Source organism: Phacochoerus africanus, chromosome 9 (assembly GCF_016906955.1).
Source record: "Phacochoerus africanus isolate WHEZ1 chromosome 9, ROS_Pafr_v1, whole genome shotgun sequence".
NCBI lineage: Eukaryota > Metazoa > Chordata > Mammalia > Artiodactyla > Suidae > Phacochoerus > Phacochoerus africanus.
In genome coordinates, this window is record NC_062552.1 from 78,538,600 (window position 1) to 78,558,011 (window position 19,412).

Below are 19,412 nucleotides of genomic sequence, written 5' to 3' on the forward strand. Positions count from 1 at the left end.
TGAGGCCACCATCACCCTGGTACCAAAACCAGACAAAGATTCCACAAAAAGAGAAAACTACAGGCCAATTTCACTGATGAACATCGATGCAAAAATCCTCAACAAAATAATAGCAAACCGCATCCAACAATCCATTAAAAGAATTGTACATCATGATCAAGTGGGATTTATCCCAGGGATGCAAGGGCTCTTCAATATCTGCAAATCCATCAGTGTGATACACCCCATTAACAAACTGAAGAATAAAAACCATATGATCCTCTTAATAGACGCGGAAAAAGCCTTTGACAAAATCCAACACCCATTTCTGATAAAAACCCTTCAGAAAGTGGGCATAACGGGAACCTACCTCAACATGATAAAGGCCATATACGACAAACCCATAGCGAACATCACTCTCAATGGTAAAAAGCTGAAAGAATTCCCGCTGAGATCAGGAACAAGACAAGGATGTCCGCTCTTGCCACTATTCTTCAATATAGTTCTGGAAGTCCTAGCCAGAGCAATCAGAGAAGTAAAAGAAATAAAAGGAATCCAAATTGGAAAGGAAGAAGTAAAACTATCCCTATTTGCAGATGACATGATACTATACCTAGAGAATCCTAAAGACTCTACCAGAAAACTGTTAGAGCTCATCCACAAATTTGGCAAAGTCGCAGGATACAAAATCAATACACAGAAATCGACGGCATTTCTATATACTAACAATGAAAGAGCAGAAAAGGAAATTAGGGAAGCAATCCCATTTACCATCATATCCAAAAGAATAAAATACCTAGGAGTAAACCTACCTAATGAGACAAAAGACATGTACTCTGAAAACTATAAGACACTGATGAAAGAAATCAAAGATGACAGAAATAGATGGAAAGACACACCATGCTCGTGGATTGGAAAAGTTAATATTATCAAAATGATTATACTACCTAAGGCAATCTACAGATTCAATGCAATCCCTATCAAATGACCAAGGACATTTTTCACAGAACTCGAACAAAATATTTTAAAGTTTGTTTGGAAGCACAAAAGACCCAGAATAGCCAAAGACATCCTGAAAAAGAAAAATGGAGCTGGAGGAATCAGGCTCCCAAACTTCAGACTACACTACAAAGCAACAGTCATCAAAACTGCATGGTACTGGCACAAAGACAGAAATAAAGATCAGTGGGACAGGATAGAAAGCCCAGAACTAAACCCACGCACCTACAGCCAACTCATCTATGACAAAGGAAGCAAGACTATACAATGGAGAAAGGACAGCTTGTTCAATAAGTGGTGCTGGGAAAACTGGACAGCCACATGGAAAAGAATGAAATGAGAACACTCCCTAACACCCTACACAAAAATAAACGCCAAATGGATTAAAGACCTAGATATAAGACCAGACACTATCAAACTCCTAGAGGAAAACATAGGCCAAACACTCTCTGACATAAATGACAGCAACATCCTCTCAGATCCACCTATCAGAGTATTGACAACAAAAACAAAAATAAACAAAGGGGACCTACTCAAACTTCAAAGTTTCTGCACAGCAAAGGAAACCCTAAACAACACAAAAAGACAACCCACAGAATGGGAGAAAAGCTTTGCAAGTGACTCGACTGACAAGGGATTAATCTCCAAAATTTAGAAACACCTTCTGCAGCTCCATACCAAAAAAACAAACAACCCCATCCAAAAATGGACAGAAGATCTAAACAGACAGTTCTCCAAAGAAGACATACAGATGGCCAAGAAACACATGAAAAGATGTTCAACATCACTCATTATTAGAGAAATGCAAATCAAAACCACGATGAGGTACCACCTTACACCAGCCAGGATGGCCATCATCAAAACATCTACAAACAGCAAGTGCTGGAGAGGGTGTGGAGAAAAAGGAACCCTAGTACACTGTTGGTGGCATTGTAAATTGGTGCAACCACTGTGGAAAGCAGGATGGCGATTCCTCAGAAAACTAAACATAGAACTACCATTTGCAAGTGACAAAGAACTCACTCCTGGGCATCTACCCAGAGAAAACCCACTCCTGGGCATCTACCCAGAGAAAACCACGACTCGCAAAGACACATGTACTCCAGTGTTCATTGCAGCACTATTTACAATAGCCAAGACATGGAAACAACCTAAATGTCCATGGACAGAGGAGTGGATCAAGAAGATGTTGTACATATACACAATGGAATATTACTCAGCCATTAAAAGGAACTAAATACCAGCATTTTTAGCAACATGGATGGACCTAGAAACTATCATGCTAAGTGAAGTCAGCCATACAATGAGACACCAACATCCAATGCTTTCACTGACATGTGGAATCTGAAAAAGGACAGACGGAACAAGAATAAGTAAGCATCTGCTGCTTTTTACTCTTGAAGGAAAGGAAGAAATTTTAGGAAAAAGAATGAGAAGAAGAAAATCACCTAAAATTCCTATGAAGGAGTCACATAAGAGGGAAAAGGTGCTTTTAAGAAATGTAAGTCATACCCGTGTGATTGAAAGAGAGAGAGAAAAGACAGAAAGAAAGAGTTTAGGAGTACATTGTACAATGAGGCTGGAAAGGGAGAACATCCTAAATATGCAAGGTTTTCTAGGTCGTATAAAGAAGTTTTTCTTTATTCTAAGAGCAAATGGGGATTCAGGTGACTGACATCCAATTTACACACTGACAAGATCACACTCACTGTAGTACAAAGGACTACACTGAAGAGGGATGGGGTGAGTTGACTGTGCTGGGGAGCAAAGGATTAAGGTGTGTTTTCAATTAGGATAGTGGAGATAAATTTGGGTTGTGGAGATGATTGGATTAGGAAGATGTGGTATATATACACAATGGAATACTACTCAGCCATAAAAAAGAATGGCATAATGCCATTGGCAGCAACATGGATGGAACTAGAGATTCTCATACTGAGTGAAATGAGTCAGAAAGACAAAGACAAATACCATATGATATCACTTATAATTGGAATCTAATATCCAGCACAAATGAACCTTTCCTCAGAAAAGAAAATCATGGACTTGGAAAATAGACTTGTGGCTGCCCGATGGGAGGGGGGGGAGTGGGAGGGATCGGGAGCTTGGGGTTATCAGACACAACTTAGAATAGATTTACAAGGAGATCCTGCTGAGTAGCATTGAGAACTATGTCTAGATACTCATATTGCAACAGAACAAAGGCTGGGGAAAAAAATGTATACATGTAAGGATAACTTGATCCCCTTGCTGTACAGTGGGAGAAAATAAAAAAAATAAAATAAAATAAAATAGGAGTTCCCGTCGTGGTGCAGTGGTTAACGAATCCGACTAGGAACCATGAGGTTGCGGGTTCGGTCCCTGCCCTTGCTCAGTGGGTTAATGATCCGGCGTTGCCGTGAGCTGTGGTATATGTTGCAGACGCGGCTCGGATCCTGCATTGCTGTGGCTCTGGCATAGGCCGGTGGCTACAGCTCCGTTTGGACCCCTAGCCTGGGAACCTCCATATGCCGCAGGAGCGGCCCAAGAAATAGCAAAAAAAGACAAAAAAAAATAATAAAATAAATTAAAAAAGAAAAATTTGTTGATATCAACAACAAAAAACAAACAAACAAAAAAATTGGGTTGTGGGGGTTGTGACATCTTCCGGAAGACTTTTAGCACCAAACTCAACAGGACCAGGAGATAGATTGGACATAGCATTTCAAAAATGAATAAATATGAAATAAAAAAAACCTATGAGTAATAATACACTCTAGACGGAGGGTACGGCGGAAACTTCTACTTGCCTATAAGATGCCCATTCTTGGAGTTCCCGTCGTGGCTCAGTGGAAATGAATCTGACTAGTATCCATGACGACACAGGTTTAATCCCTGGCCTCACTCAGTGGGTTAAGGATCCAGCATTGCCATGAGTGGTTGTGTAGGTTACAGATGCAGCTCAGATCTGGCATTGCTGTGGCTTTGGCTGGGCTGGCGGCTACAGCTCTGATTCAACCCCTAGCCTGGGAACCTCTATAGGCCAAGTGTGTGACCCTAAAAGAAAAAAAAAAGGCAATAAAATAAAATGCCCATTCTGTCCTAGTTCTTACTAACAAAACCACAATTTTGATGTGGGTGGCAATATGTTGAAGTCAAAAAAAAAAAAAAAAAATTCCTGACATCCATCCCAGCCTCCTTGTATTGGGAGAGGGGTGGGGACATTGATAACATTCTGGTAAATGAAATGTAAGTAGAAGCTGTTGGGTGGAGTTTCTAGAACTGATTGACTCAGCCAGCATGTATCCATTTCCTCCTTGACTTTCTCTTTCCTTCTTCCTGGAAGGCATATAAAGTGGATGGATCTCTAGCAGTTTCTGCAAAGTATAAAAATAAAAGAGACACTATAAGGACAAGATATGAGCTAGAAAGAAGCTCTTGACTCCTCATAACAGGGTGAAGCTAGCATACCAGCTCTGGATGGCATATGGCATATATGATAGAGCTTTTTTTTTTTTTTTTAAGGGCCACACGCATGGCATGTGGAGGTTCCCAGGCTAGGGGTCGAATTGGAGCTGCAGCTGCTGGCCTTCACCACAGCCACAGCAATGTGGGTTCCAAGCCATGTCTGTGACCTACACCACAGCTCACAGCAACGCCAGATCCTTAACCCACTGAGTGAGGCCAGGGATTGAACTCCCAACCTCATGGTTCCTATTAAGATTTGTTTCCATCATACCATGACGGGCTTTTTTATGTGAGAGAAAAATGAACTTCACCTTGTTAAAAGTATTATTATTTGAACTTTTTGTAATGAAGCTGAACCAACCTCTAACTGATACAGATGATGATCATCAAAAACATAATTCATCACTGCATCAGAGTCTTATTGAGTTAATGGGAGTGGATCTTAATAACCCAGGTCTTCACAGGAGCTCTGGGTGATTCTGATACAGGTGATGATGGTGGTTCAAGGTCTGGCACTGGAACCATAGTCCTGTTCAACCTTTCCCTGCCTTCCCCCTGCCTTACTATGTGCCAAATATAACCACATGGTATATATCAGCATCACATAAATACAAATGCCCTAACTTTCTCCACAAACACATTTTCAGCCATACCAAAACTCTATCTGGAAAACTATTCTTACCAGGAGCAAGAATAAATGGATGGAAAATTGTTATGTATTTGATAATAGAAGTATCCATTTTACAACACACAACATTTCAGGACTTGGCAGCAGAGAACGGAGATCTCTCACTTGTATGAGGAAAAATTATGACTTTTGGATAAATTCTCATCTCATTAAAGGAGAAATTGAAGATGGAAAATCACACAATTAGAAAATGGCAAAATCATATTCAGATAGTGTGTCTATTATTATAAAAGGTTTTCACCCCTCAGCTTTAAAATGAAGAGTTTGGTTGAAAGAGTCCTAAGATCCTTTTTAATTCTAATGTCTGGTGAACCTACTGTTTCCTATACAGGGTTTAGAGAAATATAAAAATCATCGCATGCATGTCCAAGTCCCACCTAGATCTTGAGGGGGCTGCACAACCAATAGGTGAGATCTAATATTGAGAAGCCCTCCCTCATCCTCCACAAAGGACCTGGTAAAATGAAAGCTTGAAGGGTCTTTGGGCTCATCAGTCCAAGTCCTTCATTTAGAGTGAGGGGACTTAAGGCTTCTATACCGATGATGTGTCTAAGGACACAGAGCCAGGATCTGCTGACCTGAACCTGGCATTCCAGTTTCCAGCTCTAAATCCCAGGCCCTTTACCCTTGTCCTAGGTGTTGCCAGAATGGCAGGTATTTGAGGGGTCCTCCCTTTCATGTTGCCAGCTATTTGTAGACTCTCCTTGATGGGAAGACATAACCACCATTTCTACACACTCTTGGGGCTTCAAAGAGGCAGCTCTGGCAGGGTTTTTGTGGGGGACCCAGATGCCTGGTGAGCACTGTGCATCTGTAGCACAGAAGTAAACACCAGTGTCTGCAGCCTGGGAAGCCGTGATGAACAGGGAGCTGCTTTTGATGGAGCTGTCGAGCGTGACTCGGAGCCTTGCACTAAGTTTCTCTCCCTCATTTGAACGTATTAAAATCAGATGGGCAAAGTCTCTTCCTGAGTCCTGTTTATACCACTGCAAATTGGTTATAGTAGTTTTATAACTGCAGTTCATGGTGGCATTTTCACCCTCCTGGATGCTCAGGGTCTGAAGATTCTGTTCTCCTTGTTGGCCATTCATCCCTGGGCAGAAACACAAGGCCAGAGGCTAGGAGTTAGTCACAGCATTTTCACTCTCTACTGTTTGCATTTTCTTCCATAATTTGGGGGTAAATTCCCCAGTTAACAAGGAGACTTTAACCCTAGATCTTGTGGGCTCTGAATTTTGGCCACCCTCTCCCTGTCACCAAGAACCCCAACTCACTGGCCAGTTGAAGCCATAGAATCACCAAAGACATGGCCAGGAGTTTCTTCATGCTTCTTCCTTATTGGGCTCACTGAAGACTCCCCTTGGGGCCTGAAATGTAGCCAGATTCCTCAGTCTAGCTCTTTTTTCTGAATATATATCTAGTCCCTCTGGATCCCTGAGAGAGTCTCAGGTTTCTTACCTAGCCAATCAGAGGAAGCTCAGTCCTTTGCTTTCAATGTCAACATGTTGATTCAAACCAAGAGAGTCTAAGGAGAGAGAGGCACTGCTACTTTGTGGTGCCAACATCCTCAGCTAACAGAATCAGCTGAGGAAAATGAAGCATCTTCAGAGCTGATTCAGAAGAAATGACAAAGCCATCCCATTCTCTGCCTTTACTGAACCCCAATTCCAGCCTAGAATAAGAACAGATACAGCTCAATTCATGTAATAATTCAATTGAGAAAGAACCTTGGTGACCAGGATTTACAGAGTACCTCTGAGAAGCACTGTTAGGTTTCTTACAATTGCTTCTGACACTGTGTCTCTGAGCTTCCTTCCCCAAGCCCCTCCCTAATTTGCCTGATGCTGGAATGGATTGTATGTAAGTCAGAGTTCTTAGTGACGAGTAAGAGAAACTGACCCTGCCTGAATTAGGTAGAAAATGAATACGTTAATTAATTTTGGGCTTGCCTCAGAATATCCAATAGGTTTAAAGAACTGGACTTAAAAGTTATTGAACCAGTCTACCAAATATTTAAGGAAGAGTTAACCCTGATCCTTCTCAAACTATTTCAAAAAATTGCAGAGGAATGAACACTTCAGTGCAATCTGCTTCATCACTTTTGTCTTGTGATCCAGTAGATCCAAAAATGATACTTGAAGTTTCCATGGCAAATGGAATGAAGAGTTTAGGAAACACCAATAGGAGAATTGCAGCATCGTTCTCTGGTATGTGGGGAGAACATATATCCTTTTCTTTGGATAATTATTCTCCTTTTGAGAAAAAGCTTCTGACTTGCTACTTTACCTTGGCAAAGTCTGAATATCTAACTTGGGAAAAACAAGTGACCATGCAGCCTGAACTTCCACCATTTACCAGGTGTTGTCTGACCGACTTAAACACAATGATGATCATGGCCAGCAGCAATCTAGCATCAAGTGGAAAAGGTATGTAAGAGACTGAGCTCAGGCAGACCCAGAAGGTCCAGGTTAGCTGTATGAGTAAGTGCCTCAGGTTCCTCTGATACACACTTTTCTTATATGGTCTATCCTCCCTTAACCATGCCTATAACCTCTTGGAGAGTTCTTTATGATCAGGAACTGAGGAAGAAGAAAATCAAGCTTATTTTTATATGGATTTTCACATTATGCTGGCACCACACAAAACTAGCACTGTAGCTCCACTCAAGGATGAAGGTGAAGGACAATCCTTCCCAACCATCAGGTGGTACGTTTTGGTTTTTCATGTTATCTAGAGTAAGGGATGGCCAGAAGTACTGATCCACAGTGATTCTTGTACTGCTGCTAATGATTTTTCTGGATGATAAAAGACTTGGGAGTAACAGCATTGGAAGATTAGTGACGAGGAAATCTGAGGAAGAAGTATCTGGATGGACCTCTTAGAATCGGCACAGACTATCAAGACAATTATGTTCTATGGGAATCCTGACCAAGTGAAAATGACTACAGTGGGAGCTCTTAATAATGGACAAAATGATGCATTCTATGGATGTGTCACCATCTTTTCCCAGCCACTACAATGCTTGGCCAACAATCCCATAGACAAAGTGGCCTTGTTAGCAGGGTGGTAAGTTATGCATAAGCTCAAAAACATCTATGTCCCCTTACCAAGTTTGACCTGGCTAATGCTATTGTTCAGTTCCTAATCTGTTAACCACGGAGACTAATTCTGATCCCCTGATATAGTCTTTCCCCAATGAGACTGCCCAGATACCTGATGACAGGTTGATTGGATGACATCTTCCAAGATGGAGATGGCTGAAATTTGTTCTCAAATACTACTAACTCAAAAAGATACATGCACCCCATGTTCACAGCAGCACTATTCACAACAGCCGAGACATGGAATAGTCAACAACCTAAGATGTCTATTGACGGAGGAATGGATAAAGAAGATGTAGTACATATATACAATGGAATATTACTCAACTATAAACAAGAATGAAATAACGCCATTTGCAGCAACATGGATGGACCTAGAGATTATCATACTAAGTAGAATAAGTCAGAGAAAGACAAATGTCACATGATGTTAATTATACGTGGGATCTTAAAAAAATGACATAAAAGAATTTACTTACAAACAGAAATAGACCCACAGACATAGAGAACAAACTTAAGGTTGCCAAAGAGTAAGGCGAGGAGGGATAAATTAGGAATTTTGTATTAACAAACGCACTATTACATATAATATAGATAAACAACAAGGACCTACTGTATACCACAGGGAACTATATTCAGTATTTTTAATAACCTATAATGGAAAAGAATCTGAAAAAGAATGCATATGTATAACTGACTCACTTTGCTACCCAACTGAAACATTGTAAAACAACTATACTTCAATAAAAAAAAATCGAGAAATAAATAAAGAAAAGAAAAAGTGGTTTTTCTACTGACTGGAGTAATTGATACCAATTACCAAGTAGGAATTGGCTTGCTGCTACATAACGGATATAAAGAGGACTATGTTTGGAATCCAGGAGATTTTCTAGGGGAATCTCTTGGCACTTTCATGTCCAATACTAAAGATTAATGGAAAATTACATCAACAAATAAAAAGGCAAGATCATTGAGTACTTAGATCCTTTGAGAGTGATTTGGGCCACACCACTATAACCCAAAGCAGTGATGGTACGGCTGAGGGCAGGGAAAATACAAAATATGTAATTTTAGAAGAAGCTATCTATGTCAATTGCAGTGTTGTGACCAAATCTAGAATCAAGGAATGCAGGAGATTTACTTATCTTCTTTTTGCTCTTTGTATGTGTGTATTCTTTTGTATACATTGCCATTTTCTTCTTTCTCCTCACCATAATTATTTTACATACAAATTGCCAGAGGTTAACTTTATAATTAAGTCTGTATGAAAATGTAACTGCATTTTCAGTGGAATTACCTCTGAATTTTAGCAGTGATTATGCAGCCAGTGATCTGTAATGACTGTTGGGACTATAGGTCTCCTTACTTGGGGGAAAGGATGAGAACTTCTTCAGTTGTTCAAAGGACAGCTTTAGTTTGTTAGACAGAAATCTCGTTGTTTGGAAGTTCAAATGTGTGTGGAGGAGTGTGTGTGAAAGATGAGGAACCAGGAGGATGGGGTGTACTAGTTAATAATTTATTGCCTTTTGGTTACAAATCTACCCTTCATGGACTCAGAGCGTGGTTCTGGACATGTACCTTGTAAACACTTCTTCGCCAGCTGGTGTGATGTGATGTTTGTCAACAGAGGGAAGGATACTGTGAGGAGAAATGGCTCTTCTTTCAGGTCCTGGCATGTTTTCCACATTTCCTGCTGCTGCAGGGCTTTGCCATCCTGTAGGTTAGTGATGCTCACCTCCAGCAATGTCCAGTGACAGCCCCCCAGGTGGCTTCTTAGCAAGTTTCCCCAGCACCCCAGCGAGCTCAGCAGCACTCCTTTGCCAGCTTCCTGTAAATTGTGTTGGAACCCTGGGAGGTGTTCCCCAGCTTCTTTGCCTTCTCTTCTGGCACCTCAGCGAACCTCCCCACTCAGCCGACTACAGCCATACACTTTCCAAGGAGGTCTGAGCCATGGCCTTGGTAGGAAAAAGGGCTACTGTTGTACAATGTGTTACTTTTCTCAGAACTCTGATTTAGTCCTGGAGATAACAGCATCACTCTACATATGCTATATTTATGTTCTTTTGAGTCCTTTTTTACCTGTTAGTAACTAATGCTCTGTTATTATTTAACCATTCTTTATATTAAAATTCCCTTGTTCACATTGCTGCTTTTTTTTTTTTTCTCCTGGTTGGACCCTGATTTGGCTAGTGTGAGTCCATAAAGTGCAGAGGGGAAAGTCATTAGCTGCAGAAAGGTCAGCAACCACATGTCACAAAATAGAATCCTACTCTTAAGGTATTGTTGCCTTGGTGATGAACACATGGGGGTGGTGGGGTGGCAGAGGAGTTGGAGAGATGGGACTGCACCCCTTAAACCTGGGGAGCCCTTCTAGGCAAAGCAAAGCAATTTTATGCTGTTGTTATATAGTTTTATTTCAGAAGTATTTTTCCAGGTACAAATGTATAGAACAAATACACTTAACTATTTTAAAATTTAACTTAGGCTGAATAGGTAATGAGAATGTTCTTGAGCAAATTTTTGAGCTTAATCTATAGCTACTAGAGAACTGATGACAGTGTATCTGAGAGGTAAACTCTATGTCAGTCTCAAGAAAGAAAATGCCCCACTGTGGCCAAACAAGGTACTTAGAAACATTTTCTGTAACTCTTGAGAGGTTTGCGCTCTGCTTCCCTTGTAAAACCAGTTACTGTGTCACTCAGAGCACAATAATAGACGGCTGAGTCTTCCTCTTGAGCTGATGGCTTTTTCAGATGGAAGGATGCCTCTTTCTTGTCGAGGTGAGCTGTGAAACCTCTGATGCTCTCTCTTGAGATGTGTTTCAGGAGTAACTGGAGGTGTTGTTTGGGGTACTGGACATACCAGAAGAGCACAGGACTCCCAGAATATGAGTAGTTGCACTTCACCTGCACTGGAGACCTTTCAAAGACAGAGATGTGGTCCTCGGGCTGAGTCACTGTCTGGGCTCTTGTTCCACCTGAAATACCAGTTCTGGATCAGGGATTGGCTTGTAGGGAGAGGAGAAATTTTTTTTCTTTTTTTCTTTTTGCCTTTTCTAGGGCCGCTTCCTGCAGCATGTGGAGGTTCCCAGGCTAGGAGTCCAACTGGAACTGTAGCTACCGGCCTAGACCACAGCCACAGCAATGCGGGATCCAAGCCACGTCTGTGACCTACACCACAGCTCATGGCAACGCCGGATCCTTAACCCACTGAGCAAGGCCAGGAATTGAACCACAACCTCATGGTTCTTAGATTCGTTAACCACTGCACCACAACGGGAACTCCGAGAGGAGAATATTTTTGTTAAACTAATTCTAAATCAGAATACCAAAGAAAGAATAAAAAGAGACTTTACTCACAGAGTGTAAATATCATCACCAGCACTGAGATGAGGGTGGGCTTCATGTCTGAGCTGTGAGGAAATAGGAGGCTCCTTTCTGCAGATTTTTCCTGGACACACTTCAGCCACATGGACACCCTGCCAGATAAGTGAGTGTGTTTACAAGACATGCAGAGTAAAAACTCTTCCTCAAGGGGCTGGTTGCTCTCTGGTTTCAAACCAAGTTCAAGATGTGCAGCATCTTCTAGAGGCCAAATCTGATACTGCAGATAATCTTGGGCTTTAGGAAACCTTCAGTTCAGAAGCAGAATGGAGATGGATTTTCTCCACAGTTAGTAAGACAAAGTGTGATGCTATATTAAGTGAAGAAGCATGTTACTGGGTCCAGATAGAGAGATCAGTGGGACATAATAGAAAATCCAGGAAGGGCTTCTGTGGCACAGCGAGTTCTCCTGTGGTGCAGTGAGTTAAGCATCTGGCATGGACACTGAAGTGGCTTGGGTCACTGCTGTGGCGCAGGTTTGACCCCTGGCCTGGGAACTTCCACATGCTGCAGATATGGTAAAAAAAAAAAAAAAAAAAAAGTATGGTAAATATTACCATATGAGAAATGTATGGTGAAAACACCAGCCATGGCCATATGCTGTGGGCGAAGCCAAAAAAAAAAAGTCTAAACATACAAATTATTTACAGAAATTTAGTTATTAAAAAACAGGGAAATAGGAGTTCCCATTGTGGTTTAGCGGGTTATGAACCCTACTATATACGTGAGGATGTAGATTCAATCGCCTGGCCTTGCTCAGTGGGTTAAAGATCCAGTGTTGCTGTGATCTGTGGTATAGGTCACAGATGCAGCTCAGATCCTGCATGGCTGTGGCTGCAGCATAGCCCAGCAGCTGCAGTTCCAACTCGACTCCTAGCTTTGGAACTTCGGTATGCCACAGGCATGGCCCTAAAAAGAAGAAAAAAAAAGTGAGGAGGCAAAAGATGGTATATTCGATAAAATGTGCCTTCATGGATGGAGAGTCATCAAGAGATTACCAAATAAATTTGGATGCCTACTTTAGCATCTGTTATGCAATAACATCCAAATAGAGATCATTAATATTTTAAATAAAATTTTAAAAAGCTATATTTTTATCAATTCAGGATTAGCATGAACTTTCTAAGCACGAGAAAGAATAAGGGGAAATATTGATAGATCAGACCTCACAGAAATTTAAACTTCTGTACAGGTATGTTACTGAAATATTAGTTATTTTCCATTTATCATCATTGATTCTGACCTTCCCCAGACCAGGAGTGGAACTTTAGAATTTTAGTTCTACAGGTTTAAAAAAAAAATAAGCCATTAAAAAAGTGACAATAATTTGACCTAAGAAGAAGGCAGTTCTAGAAAGATGGTAGATGAAAAATGTCCCTGGTCCCCTGTGCTTAGCCAAGGAGCTTCTGTGGAATCCAGCCAGGCTGTGCCAGGAGAACCGAAAATGAGATATCCCAGTGAGGCTCCCCTGTATATTTGGGGTCAGTTGCAGGGAGCTTGGCATGCAGAGATCACTCAGTGGACCTCTATGAAGGAAACTAGTTCTCCTGAAAAAGTCTCTCCTCTAACACCCAAAGAGCTGAGAAGAATGTAACAGATAGGCTGGGTCCCACCTGTCCTTAATGAAGAGGAGTACAAGGAGGTGGGAGAGCAATGAGATTTCCTTCTAGTTTTTCTGCAAGAGGCTAGCATTGCTGCTGAGACCAGTGCCCAGCCGTGTGCTACATTGCTGATCACAGGTACAGGTACAGAATTACCTGTGCTCTAGACTCCTCACCCTCACAGGTGTCCCAGTAAACAGACATGTCAGGATGGAATAAAGAAAGGGAAAGAATACCTCAGAGAGAAATAAGGACCTCATCTGGGGAAAATATTGTCTGAAAAAATTATCAGGATCAGTGACCCCATTTCCTTAGCCCCAAATCAGGACACATAATTGACAGTGATCTAGAATTCATTTACAAGGAAGCTATCACAAAGAAAGACTATCTTATTAAATGCATTGTTTACTTATTGAATTTTCTTGAAGGACTAAATATAACTAAGTGAAATTGGAGAATTCCATAAATGTTAGACATACGGGCATCCTGAACAAACACAGTGACTGCCAAAAGACTTTGGTTGATGGAAAGATAAATAAGACATGCATATAATGGCTTCCAGACCACATTTCCATCCACCTTCTTCTCCTGTCCAGCACCTTTCCCATTCACCTTGCATGTACACCAGGCTGATTCAGCTCTGTAACTCTGAAGCATCCAGCACAATTCAAGTAACTGTGTCCTATGTCTTTCCAAGCTCTCTTTTCTTCTCTTTATTTACATATGTTCCTTATTTTTCTCACATTTCATCTTTTCATTTCCTGTTTTTCCAGGGCAGTGGGGGGATGGCTCTGAGACAAACAGAGGTATAGTAGAGGGTAGAAATCACGGAATAATTTTGAAGTGAGAGTAAAGTCTCATATCTTAGAATTTTCAGTCATGAAAATAAAAACTGTAGATAGGAAAGGCAGAGTTTCCCCCAAGAGCTTCTAGGTAGCTTTACCATGGCCCAATCTGATGTTCAGTTTTTCCGGGGAATAACCTCTTTACACCCATCAAAGCGGCAGACCTTTGCAGATGAGTAAATGGAAATGCCCCTGTTCTTATACTATATGACTGGTTCAGATGCCAGGAGCCCTCATTCTAATTTTCACTAAGATTCAACTATTTCAGAACTCAAAAAAAAAAAAAAGAAAAGAAAGAAATTCCTTATTTAGAATAGCCTAGAGTGCCTCCTAGTGGTCTAAAACTGTTAGGTCAATTAGCTCATCAGCAGTCACCAGAACCTCAGAGCCTTATTCCATTCTCATTTGAGGAGCATCTACAGATTATCAGGAATAAAAGCACTAAGAGGTTGGATGGGGATTTTTTAACTAACTGATTTCTTCTTCAAATATGATTTAATTGAGGTTACTATCTTATTTTATCAAATGGCATCGTCAGGGTTGAAAGTGATTTTTCCAATCTATTTCAAAATAAGTCCACAGCAATTTATTGAAGGTCTTCTATAAGCTAAATCTGGTGCTAGGTCTTAAGAAATTTAACAATTAATGAAGAATCGTCTTTATTCACGACATTGCAGTATATTAGGAAAGACAAATATGTGCCTGTGTTTTAAATACAAAGTGGAACACCAAACAATACAATATGGATCCAGAAATTAGGAGACATTTCTTACAACAGAGGATAAATAGACAAAGATTTAATGCGAACGTGATCACTTTACCTTTTTCGAGAAAAGATAGAAAGGAATGCTATCAAGAGATTAAGTAGAGATTTTAGGTTAGGAGTGAAACTTCCTAGATGAAAATAAAAGAGTTGCAGAGAGACACGGATATGGAAAGAAGTTGGGGGAGGGGCTTCCTGTTGCGGCTCAGCGGTATCCAACCCAACTAGCATCCATGAGGACACAGGTTTGACCCTGGCCTCATTCAGTGGATTAAGGATCTGGCCTTGCCATGAGCTGTAGTGTAGTTTGTAGATGCAGCTCAGATCTGGCATTGCTGTGGCTGTGCAGTAGGCCAGCGGCTGCAGCTCCAATTCGACCCCCTAGCCTGGGAATTGCTATATGCCACAGGTGCAGCCGCCCCCCAAAAAAAGACAAAAGAAAGAAAGAAGGGGAGGGAGGGAGGAAGGAAGGAAGGAAGAAAAAGAAAGTGGCCCTAAAAAGACAAAAGACAAAAAAAGTAAAAAAAAAAAAAAAAAAAGGCCATTCAACTACCACAACCTATATCTAAAACCCAGATGGCTCCTTTGATTTCTGGACTTGTAGATTAAATGATCTCTCTGACATATCCATTCGAGCATCTCTTTCTTGGTATATCTCAAGATGATCTGATTTCCACTGAGCTCTCCTTAGGTCCCACATGCCTCTTGTGAATTCTTCCTCATTTAAGCAAAAGGCAACCCCAAATACCAGTTTCTTCTTCCACTTGGCCAAACATCGTTAAGTTTCCCTCGTCTTCCCAATTTTTCTCATACCCCCATTTGATGTGTTAGAAAAGACAATCAGCACTGTCTTCAAAGCATACCTAGAATTGACCAGTGTTCACTACCTATGCAGCTCCCACCTGATCCAAGCCATGTTCATCTCTTGCCTGGTTGGTGGCAATGGTGACCCTTTTAAGTCTGGTCTCCACCCAGCAGAGTGTTCTTTTGAAAACATAATGTAGATCATGTGGCTTCAGTACTCACAACCCTCTGCTGGTTTTCCATCTCACTCAGATAAAAACAAGTTCTTTGCTACAACCTCTAAAGCTATACTCCATTCCATACTCAGCTCAGATCTGGCATTGCTGTGGCTGTGGTGTAGGCCTGCAGCTACAGCTCCAATTAGATCCCTAGCCTGGGAAACTCCATATGCAACAGGTGCAGTCCTAAAGAGCAAACAAACAAACACACAAACAAAAAACAAAAACACCCACAGAAACCTGAAATGAAATAATGAAGGAATCTCAGGTGAAATGAAAATCTGGACAGTTGGGGTCCTTTTCACAACATCAGAATAACCTACTTCTTTGTGAGTATTCTGTTGACTTGTACCAGCTTAAAAATCTGTTCTTCCTTGAGCCTCTGATTTACTGCTCAAGACTGTCTTAGATATGCTTTCACATATGAGACTGAATCATACAGTCCGTTTGAAATTTTCAATGTTGCTGGCATGTGCTTCTGATGCAAAGTATCTGAGCAAGCATATGTACTCTCCTTCCTTCCCTCCAAACTTCCCAATGAGAAACAATTTGCACACATAAACAAGATGAACCTACATCCCTAAGGTGAAAATGATAAACAGATATCAACAATTCCCATAAGACAGAAAGCAGATGCGACCCTGTCGATGAGTGAGACAGAGAAAGGAAAGCACGGCCCAGAATGAACTATGAAGAAATGTCAATGGAGATTCAAGTGAAGCAATCTTGCTCCTTTGGAACCTGTACCGGTTCTGGATTGAGAAAGAGAAAAGGTGTGGTGGAGAGGAGGGGGGGCTAGAACACAGGTCAAACTCAAGGTCAATATGTAGAATAGCTATGCCAGTTTCCCTCTGTACTCTCCATCGCGCTACTGTACTCATGTGAGAGAAGCATAGTGAGCCAGTCCGCACATGAGCATTTAATCTTTACTAAAATTGAAATGAAGCACCCAAATGAAATGCTAGAGTATTTCCTGTTAGTAGTTGACAGGGTTAAGCCAAATTTCAACTAGGATTAGGTGCAGAAGAAGGGGATGAACAACGTAATAACCAGTTCCCTGCTGATTCATCCTAATGAGAAGCCGGCCAATTGACATGGGAAGTCCACATCCCCAGAGCACTGGCCAAAACTCCCATTCAGGAAGAAACCTCATACACAGTATGGACACAATGCCCTAAGAATCCATTCTGCTACCCAGCCCTTCCTTCTTATTTATAAACCAAGAACAAAAATCATTGGTCATTTATAAGTATAGATGGCTTCTCTTGCCATCTGTCTTTCCACACCTGGAAGCCCAGAGTCATCCACTGTGAATCCTCAGAGTCATTTATGTCTGGACCCAAAGCGATGGCCGAATGTCATGCTCTGTGGTCTCGTATGGCAATGGAGTATTTTGAGAATGACCAAAGGAACTAAGAGAATAATATACTGGTGCCTTCGTCACTACTCTCAAAACGTTTTGTGTCTTGGCTTTGAATAATAATTCTTTATGTTTATTTAGATTTTTTTCTCCAAACAAGTGCTTCAGCCTAGGTTATGTAAATTCTTTGATGTTGGTAAGACCAGCTTGATAAACCTCCTTAAATGGAGAGATAAATTAAAATTTTCAATCCAAAAATTATAAACTCTATCATGTGATGGATACAGACCATGTGACAAGGGTGTACCATGTTTGGAGTAGACACTGTTGGTGCCCAGCCTACATCCACTTTCCCAGCCCAGTGTACCCAAGCCCCAGCTGTTGCACCATTGACTAGTCTTGGCTCACAGTTGCCCTCTGCCCCAGGAAATGGATCGATGCCAGTGAAGGCCCTCATTCTCCAGTAGGGTATATCCCTGCCCCAAGGTCTGCCTTATTCTGGGTAGAAAAAGGTCAGCTGTCTGGCCCCCTTTGTTCAAGGTGGAGGAAATCAATTCTGTGGTGCATTTCATGCTCTAGAGATGCCCACAAGGTCAGGCTGGATCAAGAGGTCAGCTGAACCACTTGCCTTCTCAACCTTTTCCCTTCCACCTTAACCTGCTTTTTTCAAAAAAATCATGGATGTGTCACAGTGGGTTAAGGATCTGGTGTTGCTACAACTGAGGCATAGGTCATAACTGCAGCTTGGATCTGATGCCTGGCCCGGGAACTCCATGTACCACAGGCAGTGAAAAAAACCTAAGGACTCAAGACCCCCAATCTCGGATTCGCTTTTAAGCAACCCAGCCTAAGACAATATACTACCTCATTTAATCCTAAACCAATCCTGAAATATGTGTAGTAGTAGAGCATAAAATCAAAGGGCTCTTTTGTGGACTTCCCATCATGGCTCAGTGGTTAATGAATCCGACTACTAGGAACAATGAGGTTGCGAGTTCCTGGCCTTGCTCAGTGGGTTAAGGATCTGGCTGAGGTGTGGTGTAGGTCACAGACATGGCTCGGATCCTGAGTTGCTGTGGCCCTGGCTTAGGCTGTCGGATAGAGCTCCGATTAGACCCCTAGCCTGGGAACCTCCATGTGCCATGAGAGTGGCCCTAGAAAAGGCAAAAAGACAAAAAAACAAAAAACAACACCAAAAGGCTTTTTTTGTAACATGAAAGATATGCCAAAAAAAAGTATGAAGTATGTGATATGCAACAGAATAAATATAATTAACACTGCTGAATATTACATATGAAACATAGGAGAGGCAATTCTAACAGTTCTAATCACAATTTTTTGTTCTATTTCTTTAACTTTGAAAGTATTATCTCGTATAGATCTTTGTATCTATACGAGATGATAGATGTTCACCAACTTTGTGATAATCACTTCCTGGTGTATGTAAATTGAATCATGCTGTATATCTAAAACTCTTACACTACTGTATGTCAATTGTACTCAATAATACAAGACAAAACAATACAAGTCACTCAAGCCAGCACCACAAACCAGGCTCTTTCCTGCAGTCCTGACTCCAGAAGGCACACAGGAAATGTGGAACTGGAATTCGAGCATCTGCACTCCATCACAACTTCCTGCACTTCCTCGTGGCCTTTCAAATATGTGTCCCATGATGTGGAAAGATGTGCGTAGTCATGAATCTGCACACCGAGATTCTGAAGGACATGCTGACTGGATGGCATCCTTTTCGTCAGTGACTGTGTGAACAGAACTGAACAGAAACCTGAATTCCTCATTTCCAAGTTCTACCACTCTGGACTACAGAAACAATACCATGTCTACTGACCCCAACTTCAGCTTTGCAGTGAGCACAACTTCTCACTTGTCCCCTGTAATGCTACTTCACATCTGGTATAAGGATGTGTTTCCATCAGGACACAAACATTTTTCCTGGGCTTGAGCATCAGTCATGGGACCATTCCACAGGGCCAGTGAGTCAGGGACGGGCATATTCACATCCTCGTTGGAGTTCCCAGCTCCCCTCACCAACACTCTTAATTAAAACATCCTTGATACCATGTGGTCCTTGATAATGGATCCATGTAGGTCTCTAGTCGCCATACCAAAGCCTCTTGAGGTCTCGATTTCTTTATTCCAGATACTTCCTCAGAGAGCCTTCCCAGGACCGCTGAAGTCATTCTGGGCACTCAGGCCCTGCTGC

The 19,412-nt window shown here is 41.5% G+C and overlaps 2 gene segments (V, D, J or C); both read right to left on the bottom strand.

Moving 5' to 3' along the window:
• Positions 1 to 5,438: 5,438 nt before the first annotated feature.
• Positions 5,439 to 6,505, bottom strand: LOC125134964 (T cell receptor alpha variable 17-like). The segment is given in 2 exon segments: positions 5,439 to 6,206; positions 6,388 to 6,505. Coding segments are annotated over 2 exon segments (513 nt in total).
• Positions 6,506 to 10,357: 3,852 nt separating this feature from the next.
• On the bottom strand, positions 10,358 to 12,004 carry LOC125134946 (T cell receptor alpha variable 16-like). The segment is given in 2 exon segments: positions 10,358 to 11,191; positions 11,574 to 12,004. Coding segments are annotated over 2 exon segments (501 nt in total).
• Between the last annotated feature and the right edge of the window lie 7,408 nt (positions 12,005 to 19,412).